A 21,776-nucleotide genomic window follows, 5' to 3' on the forward strand; every position below is an offset into this window, starting at 1 on the left:
CTACTGTGTCTCTGAAGTTTTCTTCCTTGTAGGATTTGGGCATTTAATACAGGTTAGCAAGTAGTGATTAGCTCTAGCACACACAAAATATTTGCTAACATTTTCAAAATACATTTACTACTGGGATTGAATTTCATAGGAGTAATTCAAATGCCCAGAGCACACGTGCCTTGTGTCATATCTTTTTGAAAAACAAAAAAAAACTTACTTCTGTTTATTATTATAGGATTTATCTGCCACTATCATAACTTGCATAATACCTCTCAATAAAAATTGCCCTGACTGGCTTGGCTCAGTGGATAGAGCGTGAGCCTATGGACTCAAGGGTCCCAGGTTCAATTCTGGTCAAGGGCATGTACCTTGGTTGCAGGCACGTACCCAGTAGGGAGTGTGCAGGAGGCAGCTGATTGATGATTCTCTCTCATCGATGTTTCTAACTTTCTATCCTTCTCCCTTCCTCTCTGTAAAAAATCAATAAAATATATTTTTTTAAAAAACACAAAAAAACCCCAACTATATCTAAAACTTTACTTATCATTCAAAACAAAAACTCTATAACCATTAGGCAATAACTTCCATTAGGGTGGGCCCAAAATGTTTTAAACAACTTTATAATTCTGAAGAACTTTTTGGGTCTTAAAGAAGAAAGGGGCCACAAAATTCACAATATCAGTTCAGTGTTTATTAAAATAATATTTCATTTCCTCTTCATTTTCAAAAACTATGGGATTTTAACTGTGTGTGTGTGTGTGTGTGTGTGTGTTTCCCTGCCCATATGCCCATGTATCCATCATAGAATATTTTAAATGCCATTGGAATACTTTAACCCATCCCCTCCAATTTGTGGGTTTGTGGGCTAGTCCAGCAGCAAGCTTTGGAGAAGTTACTTGCTACCTTATTATAGCATACTTAAACTCAATAGCAATTCAGGCCTTACTGGGTATTTACCTAATTTATTGTGGCAATGCGGTATTTAGACCACTGATTAAGTGAAGTCTGTCAGTATAGTTAAAAGAAATTAGAGACACTATCATTGCTAAATCACTTTACAATTCAAAGAAGAATGGTAAACATATGAATCCATTTAATCATAATAGTGCCAATTATAAGAGAAACTGTAACGCTGTGAACAGTGGCTTTTATGTAATCATAATAATGGCATGTATTTATCTTGGTTTGGCAAGTTAGGCCTTTCTTTAATACTTGGCTTTGCCTAAATAGAATGTGGTTTGCTGAAACCCACAATAACCCCCACACCCTCCAATTTGTTATTGCAGAAAATACTGAACAATAATCATGTGGTATGAATGATTAATGTATGCATGGGTTAGTAAGTATCTTTGAGGTTTAAAAAGTGTTTTTATTTACATTCTTCTGTTGCCTGAAGGTATAAAACAAAGAAATACAGATCAACGTGTTAAATACTCCCATCCCTTTTCCTGCAAGTATTTGCAGTGAGTGCAGTCATAGCTTTTTTATTGTGTTTTGTGCTTTTTGTCTTTGTTTGCCCAATACATATCCTTTAATTATATTTCAACTGTTGTATTTGATATGTAATCTATTTTTGAAATTCACTAAGTACTTGGAATATAGCTCCTCTAAACTATAGAAATAATTTAATATTATTTGAAGATTGGCAAACTTAATTTATAATATTGTGTTCAAAATAATACCTATTAAAGTGACACTTATTTGGAAAGCATATGTAAAAAAATTACTCATATTCTTGGTTTAATAAGATTACTATTATTATTGAGGAAGAGGTACTATCTAGTGATATAAACAAAATTACTGTGGAATTGGAACATTTCTACACTTTAATCTCAGGGCTTTTATTTCTGTTTTCTGCATTCAGAAAGATAATTTGCAGCAGTCCTAAGGTGTGCAATTATAGAAGTGAAGGAAATCCCACTTTCTAAGCAAAGAAGGAAGAAATTTAAGTTTAAAGAACAAAACCTAAAACAAATAACCCTAACCCCCAAAACCTTACTTTTAAAACTTCAGATAGGTCATTATTTTAAGAATAAATAGACCTTCTGTGGACACTATTAAATCATTGTAAAAGCTATACATTATAAAACATCAGAAATCTAAACCGGTGAATTTTTCCAAGACAAGCCTCAAAAAAGTGAAGATAAACAAATAGTAGATTTTAAAATTTGACATCCTAGAAGGGTTAATATTTTTATTACTTGAAATTTGATATAAAATTGTGGGCAACCCCTGACATGGTTGGGAGTACTTGATTATTCTTTTCTCAATAAATAAGAATGGCATACAGTTAATTTCAGCACTGTAATTGAGCAATGCATTCTGGGAAGTTGAAAAGCACTGTAAGATGAGGAAATGTTTTAGGGCCTAATCATGAGAAGAAAGGAGCCTTTCATGGCCCGTATGATGCTGTTGTCAGAGCTAAAGGCAGATAATGATTCGGTAATAATGGCACATTGTGAATATTTTAGCTGAAAAGATTTGGGCAAAATGAACAGACATTGTTGGTTTGTTAAAACTGAATAGTTGGTCTTTGGGCTTCAAAAGCACTCTGGACTCAGTTGAACATTTTTATTCAAAATTTTCCCTAAAACAATATACTTTTTTTGAAAGTTATATCTAATACCATCACTATAAGAAGTTTTAAAATGATCTACTTGTTTAATTTTTTACTCTGGAAATTGATAGTGTGAGCTCTTTTTTGTTACAGAGAAATTTAAAAGTTTCATGTGCTGCTTCTTATATGTCTTTAATTTAATGGGCAGAAGCAGTACCTTTAAAGAACATTCTCATAGTAATGATGTAAAATATTAAATATAAAACCAAGTGTGTCAGATTGCAAAGAAAGTAATTTGTATTTTGTTTCTAAGGTTTCCATTACACCATTGAAAGTCTTGCAGCTGGATTTCTATGTACCTTGTCTTTTCTCCTCATTTGAATATTTTCAACCTGTTTGTTTTCCTTCTTGAAACATCTGTTAAATGCAGATTTATGCAGCTCTAGTTACCTATTTTGGGGTGAATGTTCCCAGAAGTTTAAGAGTGAATCCTCAGAGTCTTTCTTCAACTTATGACGAGAAGAGAACTAACCAGCATATTTTAAAACTTACTAACTTTAATGGTGGGTTCTTAGAGTAGGTAGCATATCTGATAAAAAACTATACCCCATTTTGTCCAAGAATAGATAACACTGTTATATTGAAATAATGCTTTTTGAAACTTTAAAATCTAATTCAACAAGAAAACTTTTTAGAATATGTTTTAGGACAGAATTCAGCCTCTATGTATGTAAGATACGTATATTTCCAGAGAGCTCTCATTTATTACATATATGCTATGATGATATAAATAATTCCAAGTCTGGTATTTCTTTTATAAATATACTTTTCATGCAGTTTTACACAAAGAGTGAAATGAAACAGATTTCTGAGGCTATACAAATGTGTGGGGTTTTTTTTAGTAAAAAAGATTACTTATTAAAAATGGCTTCAGCCAAAACCAGTTTGGCTCAGTGGATAGAGCGTCGGCCTGCGGACTAAAAGGTCCCAGGTTCGATTCCGGTCAAGGGCATGCACTTGGGTTGCGGGCACATCCCCAGTAGGAGATGTGCAGGAGGCAGCTGATCGATGTTTCTCTCTTATCGATGTTTCTAACTCTCTTTCTCTCTCCTTTCCTCTCTGTAAAAAAAAAAAAAAAAACAAAAAAAAACAAAAACAACAACAACAACAACAACAACAAAACAATAAAAATGGCTTCAGCCCTAACTGGTTTGGCTCAGTGGATAGAGCGTCAGCCTGTGGACTCAAGGGTCCCAGGTTCGATTCCAGTCAAGGGCATGTACCTTGGCTGCAGGCACATCCCCAGTGGGGAGTGTGCAGGAGGCAGCTGATCGATGTTTCTCTCTCATCGATGTTTCTAACTCTCTATCCCTCTCCCTTCCTCTCTGTAAAAAAATCAATAAAATATATTTAAAAATCGCTTCACATGCTTAAACCAAAATGACTTTTTTGGGGGGTGGGGGGGTGAGGGAAGGAGATTTCTTCTCTGAGATTTTTTTTAAGAGAAGAATGTTGCCATATGTTTACATTAACATTTATTTTTCCCCATATGCTTTATATCTGTGTATTTGTTTAACCACATATTGTTTCCTTTTAGAGCTGTTTAATTTTTCTTTTTAACTGAAATTTTTAACAGCAGTTTAAAAAATAAGTTAAATAAAATTATACCATTTAAAAGACATTTTCTTCAGGAGTTTGAACCAAAAAGTAAACTCTTTATTACTATTAGGTGAGACTGGTCTTAGGACAGGAAATAGGCAGAGTCTAGGCTAAAATAAAACAGAACAAATGTTTACCAGGAAATTGTGCTATGATCCAAGCAGATTCTTGTATCATTTTTAAAAGTGGCTTTTATGGCAGGTAACCCATGAGCAGAAGATTCTTTTCCTTCATTTCTGCAAAGAAATACAATTTGAATTTTGATGCTCTACCTACACAAACTTACACTTTTTCAAGTTGGATAGAGGGAATTGAGACTATAAAACGAGATTGTTTACTTGGAAGCACCATAAAATTTACCTTATTTTTAGAACACAAGACACACATTTGAAATTGTATTTTTAAAAATGTTCCAATAATCATTTTTTGACTTTTTCTCAGATTCCACATAATTACGGAATTGTTTGTTCTACTTTTTCTTTTGCCTGGGAGTGTGGATTTTTCATTTGATAGTAAGAATTAATTTTATTTAGAGTGATAGTTATTATTCCCCCACCCTTGCTCTGTATTTCTCTTTATTCAAATTCACATGGTTTTATCAGACAACTCAATGGCCAAAATCAAGGGAATCAGGGTGCTCTTCTCTGCTAACATTTACTCTGAGGCTTTCTGAAGCTATGAACTAAACCTTCATCAAAGGAACCTTCCAGGAAAATTAACCTTAAATTTTGTTAACAAATAATTTAAAGCCTATATTTGGAAACCAAACTGTTTGAAAACTGACCTACCCACTTACAAATTACCAGATGTTCTTGCCTAATATGAAGAGAAAAACTCAAGTTAGAGCTTTTGTGGGGAGGACAGGGACTTTTAATGCTGGTAGAATTGCATTTTAGTTATTGAGGTATGAAACAGTGTATCAGTAGACAATGTATCTAAAATTAGGAAAATTATTAAATAACTTTAGTGTTTTAAAAAGATTTTGAATTAATTATCTTGAACTAAGCTTTTCAATGTAATTTTAAACAATTTTACTTAAATCTAACTTTTGAAAGCCTCAAATTTACACTAACCAAAATACATTTTTAAATACTTGAGTCTTAAGATATCCTCCATGAAAAAGGGTTGTTTTGTGTGTGTGAGATGTTTAAAATATAAATGCATGCTCTTGCCTCTCTTGAAGAGTCAAAATGCACATTAGAGATCTGAGAACTTTAGCCTAGAAGTTTCCAAATTCATCAGTGGAACCCTATTTTGCTCATAACCCCTAATACCCTCCAAAACACACTTTGTGAAATTATGCCCTTAGTTTATTTCTCTGCATTTAAGTGAAGAAACAGGATTTCAGTCCTTTTTGGTGTAAAAATCATCTTTTTGCTGACCCTTCTGTTCAGTAGGAGCCCTTCAAAATGAATACGTTCCAGTCTCCATTTGGGTACCAAGTGCCCCCTGGAGAGGGACTTAATTTCAGATGCAGTGCTACTTGATTCAGTTGTCCCATCTCCTCTACACATCCATCCAGTCCATTGCAATTTACTTTAAGTACTTTAAACTGTGTCCTTGGAAGACAGATTTGCCTGGAGCTAGTCCAAGTTGGCAAAGGGATGTTCTAATAAAGCTCTAAGTGGCACTACTTGCTGATCAAGAGGAGAGGGTAAGAATAGTGACAATGTGATGCTACAGAGGTCATTTCATAGGACTCTGAAGTCTATTTTTGAAAGGTCTTCTTTGATTTCACCCCATAATTCTGAGTATTGGAAAGATTTGTTAATGAAGCTCTCTTTTATTCTGTTATGCCTACCAACAAACAGACTTTTAAAAACATTATTTTCAAGATTCATGACATAGGAATCTATTGAACAGTTCTGCTTTAATTTGCCCTATTTCTCAAAAAAAGTTATTTCTTTTTTTAAGTAAATAAGAAGGAAATTGATTTGAAGGTTTAAACTTAAAGCTTAGTAAATAGTCAATGTAAAACCATTATTTGAATTTTTATGTACTCAGTATAGTTTTTCGTTGGAAAGAGATGAAGCAACTGTAGCAGGAAATTTTATTTTTTTTTTATCACCAAAAAAGAATTTTGCTATTCTCATCTAGATTAACAATCTTCAGTATTTGCTGAATAGGCACAAATGATTCTTTTTCTATCATATCTGTCTTGCGTCTAAGAAATTTTAGGTTTGTTAATGTCTGCGGCCTTCTTTAGTATGAGTGATTAATTAATTTCAGTGTTTGAACTGTTACTGAGCTAAAACTCTTTAAAAAAAAAAAAGCCACAATGAAAATCAGAAACCAGCCACATAATACAACATCAACTCTGTAATCTTCTTACCAACTAGGCTATAGCAATTTCAGAGGATTTAACACACTCTACTAGATAAATGACTTATAATTTTAAGAGACCATAAATATACATTTAAAAATTATAAGTGAAACAGGATTTTGACAATAACTCATATAATCTAATTAGCTAATGTATCAATTGTTAATTCTTTTAAGATACTCAGTAAACTCAAATGACATGTTGGACACCCAGCGAACATGTGTGACAGAAGAAAACTCCAACTCCAGCAAGAAAACAGTCTTTGTGGAATATTTAATGTTCTACAGTAGCATTATAGGAGATTAGTGACAAGCCAGGTTATTAAACTTCAAGTTTGCCTCATGCTATCTACATTAGGCAGCCACTTGGTAAAGCCTGAAAGTAACATGTGCCTCAACAGTTAGCGCTTAGAAACTGTTTTAACAAGTCTCCAGATATGTATTTACATGATAGACCATACTGACACCTTTTAGTGTTATCTGCCAATCAAGATTTAATAATGTTCCTTGATTAAATGTATCTGGTATTCATTTCCATTGTTACCCTACTTATTTTGCATTTTTGTGTATTCATTAAGAATCCATGGTCACCTGACCTCTTGGCAGCCTTTTGTAAACTTCACATCAACCCTGCTTCCCAGGGATTGCTGGGGTCTTTTTAACCCCCATGATACTGAAGATCCAAATAATTGAGTCCAAAGACTTGAGAAGGAATCGGCAAAGTCCCCCCCCACCCCAAAAAAAGAAAAGCTTTAGTCTCTGCATTTGGCAACTATCCCCTCCCATCTTTTTATTTTTGGTAAAAGGATTTTACGTCAGACATATTATTAAAAGATTTTCTTTAACACTCAGATGCATTTTGTTCTAAAATGAATGCTTGCTCAAGAGTCTAAGAAGGTTTCATGGGAAGAGCAAAGCAATCTAAGCCATATGTATTGGGCAGGTTGCCAGTTGTTTGCCAATATGCCCAAGCCACCTGGCTGTGCATTCAGCCAAGTATGCCATTCCGACTAGCTAGCTTTAACCTCCGGCTGCTTTTCAGTGCTTAGGAAACTCCAAAGGCCTGGGAGCTGAACTTCATTTTTCCCATGCCAGTAGTTCTCACTCAGACAAAATGCACAGCTACACTGACCGGTAACTCACAACCGCCCATTTTGAATGAACTCTCCTTTTGTTTAAAGCACCATTCACTGGTGTTGAACCAGTGCCATAAGATGAGTCTGGAGATAGCAGACTGAAACCTTTACCCATATGCCATAGACAGACACTTTGACTGACAAGCAGCATTTTATTCCCAAGCCTGCAGCGAGAGGGTTTTGTGATTCTGGTTTGTTGGGATTTGGATTGACTTCATTTGCCTCTGGTTTCAATTTTTATTTGGGGTGATTCTAACTTTTAAATGTTGGGAAACGTTTGTTCATTTGGTTTTCCCTTTTTGTTTAGTTTAGAAGTTGGTTGTGCTGTTCCATAATTTATCAAGCCTGATTACATAATCTTTGGCAAGCTAGGTCAGGAATTGCTGGGAAGGGCAACCTTAAAAGTGTTGATGGAATCTTGAAGACTGATTTATTCCTTTTAAAAGTCACAAGAGAAAACCTTTTACTTCTAAAAGGTAGTATTCTCTTTATAGGTTCATAAGAATTATGTAATATGTCTTGTTTTCCTTTTTGCCTTGGCTCCCAATACACTCAGAGATAAATTTAACCTCAGGAAATACATCAGTCTAGATTTTAGCCCCTGTAACTTCTTTGTCTTCTATTGTTTTAATTCATATTTTTTCTTTGATGGCCTTAAATTTGCATGTGTATGTGTATGTATATATGCATTTGATATATGTTTGTGAACCATCTCAAATCATTTTTGGAAGGTAGGTATAACAATATAAATTCAGTGTAGAAACTTTAATTTTGAAATGGATGTTTGTGGTTTAATAAGGTGTCTCAGACCAGTGATCCCATGTTTTAAATAAAGGGAGCTATAAGGATGTAGATAGGCCTAAAACTTTCATTATTATACATTCTGTGGTAACCTTTGGTCTAGCCAGTTTATTATTTCCCAACAGTAATGTGGTCCGTACATTCTTGGTGGATGCTGTTTTCCTCTGCTGGCTCTCTGACTGCTATCTCTCAGATCTTGAAGATCTGTTTTGGCTTGGCTCCAATTTAATCAGTCTGAATGGATCCTATTGAGTAACTTGACTCATTCACCCTGCTGAAGAGAGTTTGAATACACTATTTCTGAGGGTTTAAAAGAAACAACTATTACAACGTTCTTTTTTTTTATTAGAATTGTCAGTCATTTCAGGAAAAACGTGCTCTCTCTGTGTGTCTATGTGTGTGTGTAATTTGGAATCCATTTTTCATTCCATTAATAAGACCCATTCAGATCGTCACATTTTGGCCAAAGTCCTGTGACACACTCAACAAAGCCCTGAGCAAGGTGGAGTTGCACCAGCTCACAAGATGGATAGACAGAGCTGGGGAAGTGTCCCAGCGGGTTTTTGCAGTCTGTTCGAGGAGCTGCAGCTGTAGCCACCCATCTGTGCTTCCTTGGCTTGGACTAGGCTTCTGTACTGAACACTTACCCTGAAAAAAGATGGCCAAGAGCAATGGATGGCATGGTTCAAATAATAATGACCAAGAGGAAAACCATTCTATCCACACACTGCAAGATTCAGACTTTTGGCATTTCTGAAATTCTAAAATTTCTGCAGTATTCATTCCATTGCATGTTTTTCAAGATCCTACTGGAAAGAAAAAAATGAGCTTTCAGTTTGTTTTTCCACATGTACATGAAGATTTCCAGCATGTTAAATCCAAAAGAATAACTGACAACTATACTCAGAGTTTCTTCATGATTCATGTTTTTATCTTATGAGGAAGCTTTCCACATTAGGTAGTCACCTTACATAATTTTGCTCTTGAGCATTTCTTACTTCCTCTTTCATTCCGAAATACAAATGTTTCTTTTAAAACATTTCTTTGCAACAATAAGCTTAATGATTATGGACAAAGAAAAGGCTGTTAGTTATTTGCACTCTTTAAGGTTCATTAGAGGCACCTAAAAGAACCTTATAAGAATCTATTAATAACCAAAATGCAAATATTCCCCCAAAATAATATAAAAATTCTACCCCTATTTTTTATATAGGCAAATGACATATATCATTTATATGTATGTTTGGTATGGGAAAATGAACATGTTTCATCTGAATTATCTAAACTAATGAGGTCAGAGTAAAAAAAATAACCCTGATAAGAATTCTTTCCTTTATTGGATCAAAAATTTCATATTGCATGTATACAAATCAGATTGAATTAAAGAAACTATCACTTAAAAGATATTCTTGGAAAAATAAATTACTATGCCATTTCTCCCAATATAACACCCTAAAACAATTACTCAATCATATATTCTTAAGGAAAAGAAATATCTTTTGTATTTATGCTTGAAAATTTGTTATGCATTTACAGTGCAGTGAAATTTATATTCATCTCGTAAATATTTTCTCCATTCTCAGAGGCCCCCAAAACAACACTGCTGCCCTAGGCAAGATTCTCAGACAGTGTTTTTTTTTTAATTCCTTTTATTTGATATCACTAAAGTAAATGAGTTTATCAAGCAAAAAAAAATGGAGTGTTCAATCAGACATCATCTCAATGAGAAATCACTTATGGATTTTTTTATTGAGTGCCTACTGAGCAAGGTGCTAAAACCTCGCCTGATAGAAGATTAAAGTATGATTGAGTCAGGAACCATGTATCTTTCCTTTCTCCCCAACATTCACTTATTAGCTTTTCAATCAAATTTTATTGAAAAAAAAATGCTTAAATGTTGCATTTTTTATTAGAATCTAGCATACAGGTGCAAGAACCTTATTAAAAACCACTTTGGCCTGGCCAATATAGCTCAGTGGTTGAACCAGGAGATCATGGTTCAATTCTCAGTCAGGGCACATGCCCGGGTTTCAGGATTGATCCCCAATGGGGGGCATGCAGGAGGCAGCCAATCTCTTCTCTCTCATCATTGATGTTTCTATTTCTCCCTTTCCCTTCCTCTCTGAAATCAATAAAAATACATTTTTAAAGAAAACATTCTGGGCAAAAAGGTTTTGGTAAAACTCAACGCTGATTCCAAACCTTTAAAAACTCTTTTGATAACCAGTAACAAAGGAGAACAGTATCCTTAACTTGATAAAGTTATCTATATCAAACAACAAAAGAAATCATACTGAATTATGAACTGTTTGGGAGTCATCCTCACTAAAATCAGGAACAAAACAAAGGTGACTATTATACCATTATTTTTTAATGTTCTCCTAGAAGTTTTGGCTGAACTATTGTTGTAACTTATTTCTGATTCATATAGTAAAAAAGAGGAGACAAAATGACCATATTTCCAAATGATAGACTTAATCTACTTAGACAAAGAGTCCAAACAAGAACATGTGGAATTAATAAGCAAATTCAGCAAAATATCTGATTAAAAGATCAATATCCCAAAGCAATAAATTTTTATGCGATCATCTCTAATAAGAAGCTATGAAGGAAGAAAGATCTCATTCGGGAAAGTAATCAAAAGCACAAAATATCTAGGAATAATTTGGTAGTGACTTAATGGAAAGGCCCGCTATGGGTTATCTGAGCTATGAGGGTTATAGGAATGTGAAAGAATGGCATCTGATGGAATTACCACTTACACATGTCTCTCACATTACAACTTAAAAGTTGTCTCGTACTCCACTTTCATCATGCTTCATATCTAATCAGCCACCAAGTCAGCCTTCTTATTAGCATGCAAATCAATTCCATCCTACCCCATGCTTCCTTTACGTTCAGACCCTTATTATTTCTAGCCTAGACTATCTCTACTGTAGCCTCCTCTTTCTTTGCTCCCATTCTTTTCCTATCATTCATTCCTCCCATCCATTGCAAGAGTGATCTCTCCAAAATAAGGATGATCACTCCTTTACTGACATACCTTCAATGACTCTCATCACCTGCTGTATAATCCTGCATTTCTCAGCATTTTATATAAGGCTCTTTGTGATCTGGCTCCTCTTCCCCACTCTGGTGTCACTACCGCCACTCCACCTTTCACCTTTGGATACACCATGCTCCAGCTCTGATCCAGCTCTATTGAAATATTTGTGGTGCCCTGGCTGGCATGCTCAGTGGTTAGAGTGTTGGCCCATGCACCAAAGGGTCGCAGACTCGATTCCCAGGCAAGGGCACATACCTGGGTTTCAAGTTTGCTCCCAATCTCTGGTGGGGGCGTGTGCAGGAGTCAACCAGCCCAAGTATCTCTCTCACATCGATGTTTCTCCCTCTCTCCCTCCCTCCTATCCTCCCTTCCTCTCTCTTTTAAAAGCAATGGAAAAAAATGTCTTCAGGTGAGTTTTAACAACAACAAAAAGAAGTGCTTGTGGTTTACCAAGGTTCTGTGCTTTATCAGTGCCTCAGTACTGTGGTGTCATTTCTCATTCTGGTTCACCTATTGAGTATGCTCTTCCTCCAAATAGCTCCACAACCTGGAAAATTCCAGGTCCCCTGGCAACACTCAGTGTAAGCATTGTATCATTTGGAAAAGCATTCCCTGTTCCCGTAGCATCTTTATATACTACTATCATAGCACTTATCATTTTATACTGTAGCCATTAGTAACCCCCACTAGAGATCAAAGCTAATTGCATCTGTAACATCTAGCACAGTGCCTAGAACATAATAGGTGCTCAGTATTATTTATTGAAATGAATATCAAAAAAATCTCAAGTTTGTAATTCATTAAGTTCTGTTTCTGAGATAATCATATAATTGTTTTCTGGGGCAATTGCTTTCATATTTCTTAGGTTTTTTTTGGCATCTTGGACCTAAACAATGACTGAACATAAAATATAAGTACATACATATTTTATGTCACAGCTAAAGTCTGACATATGTTTGTTTAATGCTTTAAAAAAATAAATAATAAACTTTTATGAATAGGCTATAATTTGTGTTTATGTTGTCAGTGCTAACCATCTCTTTATTATATGACTAGGTTAAGGTCATTGGCCTATTTTCTGACATTTGCCAATCACATAATGCCTTATTTAAACAAATGACACAAAATCATAGATATTTAAAATTCAAAATATTTATTCAGATGCTTTAAGATGATCAGGCCTGAATTTGGCACTCTTACATTTCAGAAAGGTGTGAATAGCTCAGTCTACAAGAAGGTTGTATAGAAACTAAGGCTTGCTTACACCACAGCCGACCAAGATAAAAACAGGAGTTCTGCATCCTGAAAAGCCAAGTATCATTAGCCTCATTTTATAGATGAGGAAACTGAGTTCTGAAGTTTGAGGCTAAGACCTATATTTTTAGTCTTCTGGTGAAGGGCGGAAAACAGACTTTAATAAGCTAACCAGGAGTTTAGTGAATTGGGAAGATGTAAAGCAAGTCCAGAAAGCTCAAGAAACAGAATAGTGATTCATGATTGTCTAATTGTTTCCCATTTTACTTGTGCATTTATAGAAGTACATATTGAGTAGGTTATATCTGAATAATGAAGCAGGGCATTAGAGTGCCTCTTCTATTTTGAAGGCATTCCAGAAACACTAATTAATCTAAGCTCACAAACAGTCCTCTGAGTGATTGGGCTAGACCAATTTTAACTAAAAGGGAAATGAAGCCATATATATTATATATGTACATATTTATGTAAAGCACAGTAGAGCTATATTACATCAAAGTTTTATTGCCGTGAGTTTGGGGTGACATGTTGTAAGTGGTAAAGCCACAAGTGAGTTATGCAGGTCATCTCAACTAAATGCCAGTAAACTGTTTTTATTGTACCACATCATCCGGTATCCTGCCTCTGCTACACATTTAAAGAGAACCAATTTTAGAAATTTCCAGAGTTGTAAAGTTTTTATTGGTACTATATTTCAAACTTGCTGGCCTGTAAATATTAGTTCAATTAATTGTGGCAAAATTAATGAACAGAGCTTAAAAAAAAACCACATAAGATTAGGGTCTTTTATTAAAACGTATTTCTTTCTAGTTCAGTTTTCCTGGTTCTAAGTATAAATACATTCTTTTTCCCACTTCCCTTTTTATGTGAATCTTTTTCTCTTTTCAAAAGCCACCTCAAGGAGCTCTCCATGGGTACTTAATATCACCTCTAAATTTGATCTCATTTTTCTGAATGTTTGCTTTCACTTATTGCTCATAAATTCATTTGGCAAATTTTTTACTGCTTTTTAACCACTCTTTTAGTTTTATTGTTAGATTATTAATTTGAAGTTTATCATTATTAAACTTTTAATTGAGTGTATACTGTCTTTCCCAAGTAAATTCTAGGCTCCGAGTGCATGCACTCATTGCTTTATTTTGTCCCTAAGCTCTAAGACAGTTTTTGGGGGTTTTTTTTGGTTTGTTTTTAATGTTCTTTCTCTTTTTCCTTCCCTCCTTTTCTTCTGCAAACATTGAGTACCTACCATTTTCATGTCTGAGCTGTGCATTGGATATTGGAGATGAAAGGCTGCCTAGAAAATGGCTTATAAAAATGATTCTCAAACTATTGTGTGCATAACAGTCCCTTGGGGAGGGGAATTATTAAGAAAGTATACTACGCCAAGCCTTATACCTAGATACCCAGAGAATCCTAGGCCAGGAACCAAAGATCTGTACTTTTTTGTTGTTGTTGCTTGCTAATCCTCACCAGAGGATATTTTTTCCATGGCTTTTGCAGGGAGAGGGAAAGGGAGAGAGAGAGAGAGAGAGAGAGAGAGAGAGAGAGAGAGAGAGAGAGAGAGAGAGAGAGAGAGAAGCATCGATGTGAGCTAACTGGGGGCAGGGAGCGAACCCACAACCTATGTACATGCCCTTGACTAGGAATGAAACCCGACACCCTTTGGTTTTGGGGAAGGCCAATGCTCTAACTACTGAACACACTGGCCAAGGCTAAAGATCTATAGATTTTAACACCAGATGCAGGGAACCCACAGGCTTTGAGAAACACCAGGCTGTGAGTGATGGGAGAAAGTGCAATAAGCTGATCACAAAACTGTGCTATTTACAAAGTGCTATGAAAGCATCATGCTCCGGGTGTTTAAGGAGCCCAGTGGAGGGGCACCCACTGAAATGAAACTGGAGAAGTCAGAGGAGTAATGTCCTAGTTGGTGCTTCATACTTCTCTGGATACGTAATGTATATTTGAATTAGAATTGAAGTGGTTGAAACCTTGAGACTTCATGACCCCAAGCAAATTCCTTCACTTCTCTGAGTCTGAATAGAGTGACCTTGGGTCCATGTATCAATGCTGGTTCCATGACACTGATTTGGTTGTTCCTTGCCATAATTAATTATTTTCTACTGAGAATCCATAGGTAGATGTCCAAAGAGCTGTGAAAGTATCTTTGAACTCTTACCTTTTCCTCATTTTAAACAATATGAATAGAAGGGGAAGGAGGGTCGGCCCACCTTCCCAATGCTGTTAAGAGGCTATTTCACTGTGTAAAAAGTTTTCAGTTTTGAATGCTTGGTGCTGTCCATCTTGCATTATGTGGGTACCTCTCTATCCCCTCTGCTCTCTGATTGTCAGCTCTTCTGTGAGCTAGAATGTATGTTCTCTTCTTTGTTTCTACACACCTAGTATGCTATTTTGCCCTTAGTAATTCCTTCAAAATATTGGTATATGAATGAAATGAATCCCTCATAGTCCCTGGTTGCTAGTGTTAGCCCCACTATAGGCAAAAATGTTTGTGCAGTATCTAACCACTTTAGGCAAAAATGTTTGTGCTTTTCATATTACCATAAAACTGTCAATATTCCTACTTTTCTAGGTGTGGTATTTTACTGGTCAGAGATCTGATGACTTGCGAGTTATTCAAGAAGACTGAATATGTATTTTTACTTCTGGCACTTCCAGAATGGGATTTTTATTAAAAGACAAGGAGAAACACAGCTTGTATTGCACTATTTTAACTTTTGTTTTTTTAAAGATGGCCACAACTGGGCTATTTCCTGGAAATACAACCTGGTGGGTTCTGTCTTGAACAGAGTAAAGCCTTTATACCTCTTGTAAAGCTCCACTTTCAAGAAATAAGCCATTCCCCCAAAAGGAAGTTACAACTTGTGGTAAAGCACATCCTAGGCAGGAGGTCCAGTTTCTGTGTGAATAAAGGAATGAAACGATTACATCACAGTTTAAAACTATAGATTTATCAGCTTGTACTAAGAGAACTTAGCTTCCCCATTCAATTAAAGATTGTTTTGCTGTTATGAAGGCTCATTTTTTTTTTTTTTAGTGTCTGAAATGCAGATTAGAGATCAGTGGGAATGATGTTCTCTTGTTTATGTGGTTTCTGAACTTTCCTACAGCCTCTGAGTCCCTTCCTTGTGACAGAACATTGGGGCTGCTCTTATGTTTTAACTAGAGGCCCGGTGCATGAAATTTGTGCACAGTAGGATCCCTAGGCCTGGTCGGTGATCAGGGCCAATCGGGGCCTTCCAGCTGCTGGCCAGGGCCTTCCTTCTGGCTGCCAGCTGGGCCCTTCCTTCATTCCGTGCTACCCTGGTGGTCAGCGCACATCATAGCAAGCGATTGAACTCCTGGTCCCCTGGTCGAACTCCTGAGGGGTCACTTTGTAAATTAGCCTTTTATATATATAGATGCTAATTCAGAAACACCAATAACAAAAGTCCTGAAATGGGCAGTTAATTTGTATCAAATTCAGGTAAACTAATCATTTCAGAAAATATCCATCTTTTTTTTTTTTAAGGTGGGAAAAGGGGACAGAGAGAAGTAATTTTCTCTAGATCAGTGTCAACATGGGAACAGCTATTCTATTTAGAGCTGACAAACACAATCGTCATTAGAGAGAGTTCTTCTGCTAAATAGGTGTGATGTGGAGGGTGTATCTTGAGTATACTGCTAGTTAGGGTCCCAAAACATATGGCACTGATATCCTTGAACAAAATAACAGACAGTGTGTGCTCTGTGATTTTAAGGCAGGTGCTATGTAGAATTTTTGTATTTTTTTCAATGTGAGTTGTTGCAATGTACTTTATCACATCCCAACCAAAAACCACATCTCACCTGCAAAAATGTCATATAAACAAAGGGACAGGAAAGTCTGGCATTATAGGGCCAACGGAGGACACCTTCCAAGCCACACCTTGGCATATTAGTCTAACTTGGACACATTTTGAATTGATACTGGAAAGGAGTTTTCTTAGGAAGGACCTTTCTTTATTTTTGTGATTTCTTTCTTTTCCCTGTTATCAATTGGTTTAAAATGACTCCCTGTATTCATTTGTCGTATTAATGCGTGAAGGAACACAACCAAAGACTGTGCTTTTTCATCCACAGGCAGACGTAGTCCATTTCTCTCATTATAGAGAAATGGCAGTCACTTGCCATAGAGCCATGGCAATCACTCTTCTGCTTTTCATCAGGGAGAAAACCTTAAGAAAATGAAACACTGGAAAAAGAAACAAAACAAATCACTCTTTGAAACTCTAGCAAATTACTTTTTCATGTCTTTATTCCAGTGTTTAAGGTGTTTAATAACTGTTTCATAGATGAATTAATATATATATCTAGAATCTTTTTTTCTCAACTCCAGCCTAATGTAAGCTCCTAGACGGTAGAGGGTTTTGTCTCTTTTGTTCACTGCTTATCTGTAGCACCTAGAACACTATATGTACCATCCCCAATGTTGAAAAGAATGAATGAATGAATGAATGAATGAGTGGGTGAGTTCAAAGCGTTCCTTAACCCTTACAAGTAGTCAGTGACATGGTAATTTTTAATTCATATTACCATATTATCAAGAACCTCAGACTGCTTAGCCAGTGGTGTTAGGTAGAGCATCAGCCTGTGGACTGAAAGGTCCCGGGTTCCATTCCAGTCCAGGGCACATGCCCGGGTTGTGGGCTTGATCCCCAGTAGGGGGCATGCAAGAGGCAGCCAATCAATGATTCTCTCAGCGTTGATGTTTCTATCTCTCTTCCTCTCTGAAATCAATAAAAATATATTTTAAAAAAAGAACCTCAGACTTCCATAACCATATTTCAAGCAAAAGCACTCTTATAATCCTGCAAAATATAGTTATTTTTATAATTTCCAAGTAGTTTTATTAAACCAAAGACAACGAGGGAACCTCATCTTTGTTGGGTTATAGTATTAGCGATAGAACAATTATTTTGACAATCAACTGATAAATAAACATTTAAGTCTCTATGGTGGGCAAAATATTGTGCTTAAGTATACTAGCAATTAAAATCTGCAAATTCACACATTAATTTTTCTCCTTATGAGCTGTATCGGTAAAAGTACACATGCAAACAAAAGACCCCTTGTTATTTTTTAGCAGCAAAATCAACAGGGATAAGCCAGATTGCTTTTTCATTATAAAATTTTTTCCTCTGGCTCTTATGACTATTTTCAGATATAACATTTAAAAGGTGGAATAAGGTTCCCACATTCTTATTTTTCTTCTTGTGTATGCTCTGAGACCTTGGTTTAGCCCTAGCTGTGCCTCAGCCTTCCCAGGTGTAAAACTGGCCTAACAGTGCTCATCTACTAGCGACGGGGGCATGAGCCTTAGTGAGTAAATAGCTGGAAAACCCCTTGAGATAGTTCTGTGAGTCAGAATGGAAGTGCATTATTATTAATCATTATTATTGTTATTATTTTTAAATGGCTCAGAGCCATCTCTAAATTTAGTAATAAAATGAATGCATCTAATAATTCTTTCCATGTAGGTGACCTGTGATCATGCATTTCACAAATTAAATGGCAGAATACTTGTAGAATATGATTATATAATGATTCAAGTAAATGATCCTCAACCAATTCAAAATTATATGATTAAGACCCCAAGGAGCTAAAGCAAGCACTTTGCTTTGTTACCTTTCAGCTTCTCAAATAACCCATTTTGGTTAATTTATGTAACAAAGAAAAATTAGCTTTTTTTTTTTTTCATGTTAACTTTCCTGTATAATTAGTTGGAAATTTGGGAGTTGGTGGGGTAAGTCATTTCCTGATTTCCAAATAAATCTATCTGTAACACCTTGTCCATAATGTACAACTATTCTCTTTCAAATATGATTGGCTTAGCTTCCTGTCAGTTTTTGATTCAAGTATAATCGGTGGAGTTTCCAAGTGAGCAATCTTCAAATATCATTGGAAAAGATAATCATATGTCTTATTTTTCTAGTTCCCTTGTCTCCTCCTGTACCCTTTCGTCAAGAAGTGCTTTGGGGTCTGCTTTAGGTTATGTTGCAAGTCAAGGGAGAATCAGCTTCCACTGCAGATCATATGCCTTTAGCTTGAATTATCTCTGGCAGACATCCTGGCTAGCTGCAATGCAAAACTCAGAGGGCTCAAGCCTGAGAAGACCTAAGGTTGGCAGCCCACTAAGTTGGGGATGAGAAAAGAAAAGGGAAATTCTATCTTTTCCCCTCTTGGTTTCCCCACTAAAAATCAATAGCCTGGTCGATAGTTGGTTTTGAGTTGTTCACTACATGCTAGAGTTTTTCTGATGTAAACCTTTGGTGTCTGGGCTTCAGACATTATAATGTGTCAGGGAAGGTTTGATAGCTACCATGGCCCTCCTGGGTTACATTTTATTCCCTGTGACAGCCTTTGTAATGCGAGAGGGGAAGTACAGATCAATTTTTACACCATTTAGTTGTTGGAGGAAATTTTTTCCACGATTAAATTGTTCTTTTAAAAATTGATCATATTTATGTACTTTTCTTCTAAATAGCAAAAGCTAATAAAATGAGGCCTTTTCATTAATGAGTATTTAAAATAAAAAGCAAATCCAGCCTTGCTCTCAATTGTTAAGACCTGGCTGTATCCTGTTCAGGATTTCTCAAATTCCTTTTGCATGACTTGGAATGACACTTTTAATTTTAAATGTATACATTTGGGGAAACCCAGTGTCCTTTCTTAGCAATACTCTGGAATGGTAATGTCAGGATGAAAATGGCACAGTGTCAGCTATAATACTTGTGTGGTTTTAATGCAGAGTTTGTTTTTTGAAATATATGGTGGCTTTTATAGACAGTGAATAATTATGGGTAATTAATAATTATACATGATGTCTATTAAAAAGCTTTAATTTTCATTTGAGTCCTTTGTAGTAAATTTCTTGCTATCTGGATGTGTAAATCATTAAGTTTTCTCTTCTAAGAAATAATACTTTGTTTACCTATTATCTCTTTGATTCTAATATTCTTCTTCAACATAAAAACTCTTCTCAGAATTATCCTCTTAAAGGCTTTCAGGTGACTAGTATGTTCAATAAATGCAAGATGATAAAGTTGTTTTTATAAGATGTCTTCAAGTTTTGAAAGATAAATTTCTAAATGGAATGAAAATGATTTTGCAAAATTGTGTGGAAACATCTTACAGAGGTGCAAGTACTCTATATTTAAAATACTAAATACATTTATTTGAAATAATTGTCAAATATTTGAACAGTAATTAAGTAAGAACATGAGAATCAGGCTTGTTATGCTCAGACAGACTTGTATATCCATCATGTTGTATTAATTGAAAGGATTTGGTATAATCTCATAAAGAAATAGGCAAACTCTGGGCTTTCCTCTGTAGTAAAAATATATCATTCATGTCTTCCATTACCGTTCTATAATTATGGTAAGTGAAGCAGAACGGAATCGATAGAGCAATTTATCAGTGCATTCCAAACTATTCTAGTACCGTTGACGTCATCTACTGCAGATACTGTCATTCAATAAAGAGACATCTAACAGTATCAAGGCTTTAGGCTGATCTGTTTTAGCATAATGTTTTCTTACGTAATGTTCTAATTTTGACTCTAGTTTAATTAATTGTTTCACTCTGTGTGATATTACAGGATAAAATATTTCCTGAATTGAGTTTCAGTAGAAATTTAAAAAAATTCAGTCTTCACTTTAAAAAGCACTGCAATATTATGAACACTGTAAATAGTGCATGGATTTAGACTTTTTTGGATACCGTTATGAATGATATCACAGTTGGAACTAGATACAAGCTAGGTATTCTTCATGCCCAAGAAACATTAAAATTTAAATAACAAATATTTGTCTAGAGATTTAATGACTCTAAATTTTTGCTTTTTAATATCACAAGATTCAAAATTCTTTAGGCTTTATTATATTTATGATGAGTTCATTTCGATTTTTAAAAATAAAACCATAAGCAAGATGACCTTTTTACTATAAACTATCCCCCTATACCAGTGGTCGGCAAACTGCGGCTCACGAGCCACACGCGGCTCTTTGGCCCCTTGAGTGTAGCTCTTCCACAAAATACCGACTTCTGCGCATGGGCCACGAAGTTTCAATCACACTGTACATGCACGCCCGCACGTGGTATTTTGTGGAAGAGCCACACTCAAGGGGCTAAAGAGCCGCGTGTGGCTCACGAGCCGCAGTTTGCCGACCTCTGCCCTATACCAATATGATACTAAATAGTCATAACATCAAAGGGAAGATATTAAATTGTACATTAAAATATGATTTATTTTGGCCCTGACTGATTTGGCTCAGTGGATAGAGCATTGACAGTGGACTGAAGAGTCCCCGGTTCCATTCCCGTCAAGGGCATGTGCATTGGTTGCAGACTCCATCTGCAGGCAACCAATGGATGTTTCTTTGTCCTTCCCCCTCCCTTCCTCTCTCTAAAAATCAGTGGGAAAATATCTTCAGGTGAGGTTTAACAAAAATAAAACAATAAAAATAAGTGATTTCTTTTAGTATGGAAAAAGGCATCTCATATTATTAAATTGTCACTTTCCCTTTCCATATAGTGGTAAAATGATCACCCAGGGTCATTTTGGTGAATTCAACCTCCTAAAAAACTCTTGTGATTCTGTTGCCAGAATCACACCAATGCAAAACTATCACTTGTGTTTTAGATTTGTAGGCATCAAGAAATGCTTTCAGGGGCAGGACTTACTTTTGACGGAGTTAGAAACACTGAAACTTGAGGGGAAAGAGAGGTTGACTGATAGCTGTCTGAGAAAACATTTATAACTCGGTTTTGGGAAAGTATCATTATGTCCAAGTTCCTACCTTTGGCTTTCTTTTAGACTGGTTCTGTAAGGTCTTTTAAAAGGTAATTAATTCCCATACCTGACCAGCTCTGCAGGCTTGACCCCTAAGCTGGTGCCCATGCGCTCCTACAGCACGCGGGCAGGTCTGAGAACGTGGGCGCATTTTCCCGAGTCGCTCTGCACGGC

At 35.8% G+C, this 21,776-nt stretch overlaps 1 protein-coding gene across 1 annotated transcript in view; it reads left to right on the top strand.

Moving 5' to 3' along the window:
- LOC102755954 (nuclear factor 1 A-type-like) overlaps nucleotides 1-3,119 on the top strand; it is a 144,752-nt gene extending 141,633 nt beyond the window's left edge. The window contains exon 4 of the mRNA XM_015566981.1: nucleotides 2,979-3,119. Within this exon, the coding sequence (XP_015422467.1) occupies nucleotides 2,979-3,064 (86 nt within the window). The 3' untranslated portion in view covers nucleotides 3,065-3,119. The remainder of the gene's footprint in view (nucleotides 1-2,978) is intronic.
- The last annotated feature ends 18,657 nt before the right edge of the window (nucleotides 3,120-21,776 follow it).

The sequence above is a fragment of the Myotis davidii genome, unplaced genomic scaffold, assembly GCF_000327345.1.
Source record: "Myotis davidii unplaced genomic scaffold, ASM32734v1 scaffold79, whole genome shotgun sequence".
In the NCBI taxonomy this organism is placed as follows: Eukaryota; Metazoa; Chordata; class Mammalia; order Chiroptera; family Vespertilionidae; genus Myotis; species Myotis davidii.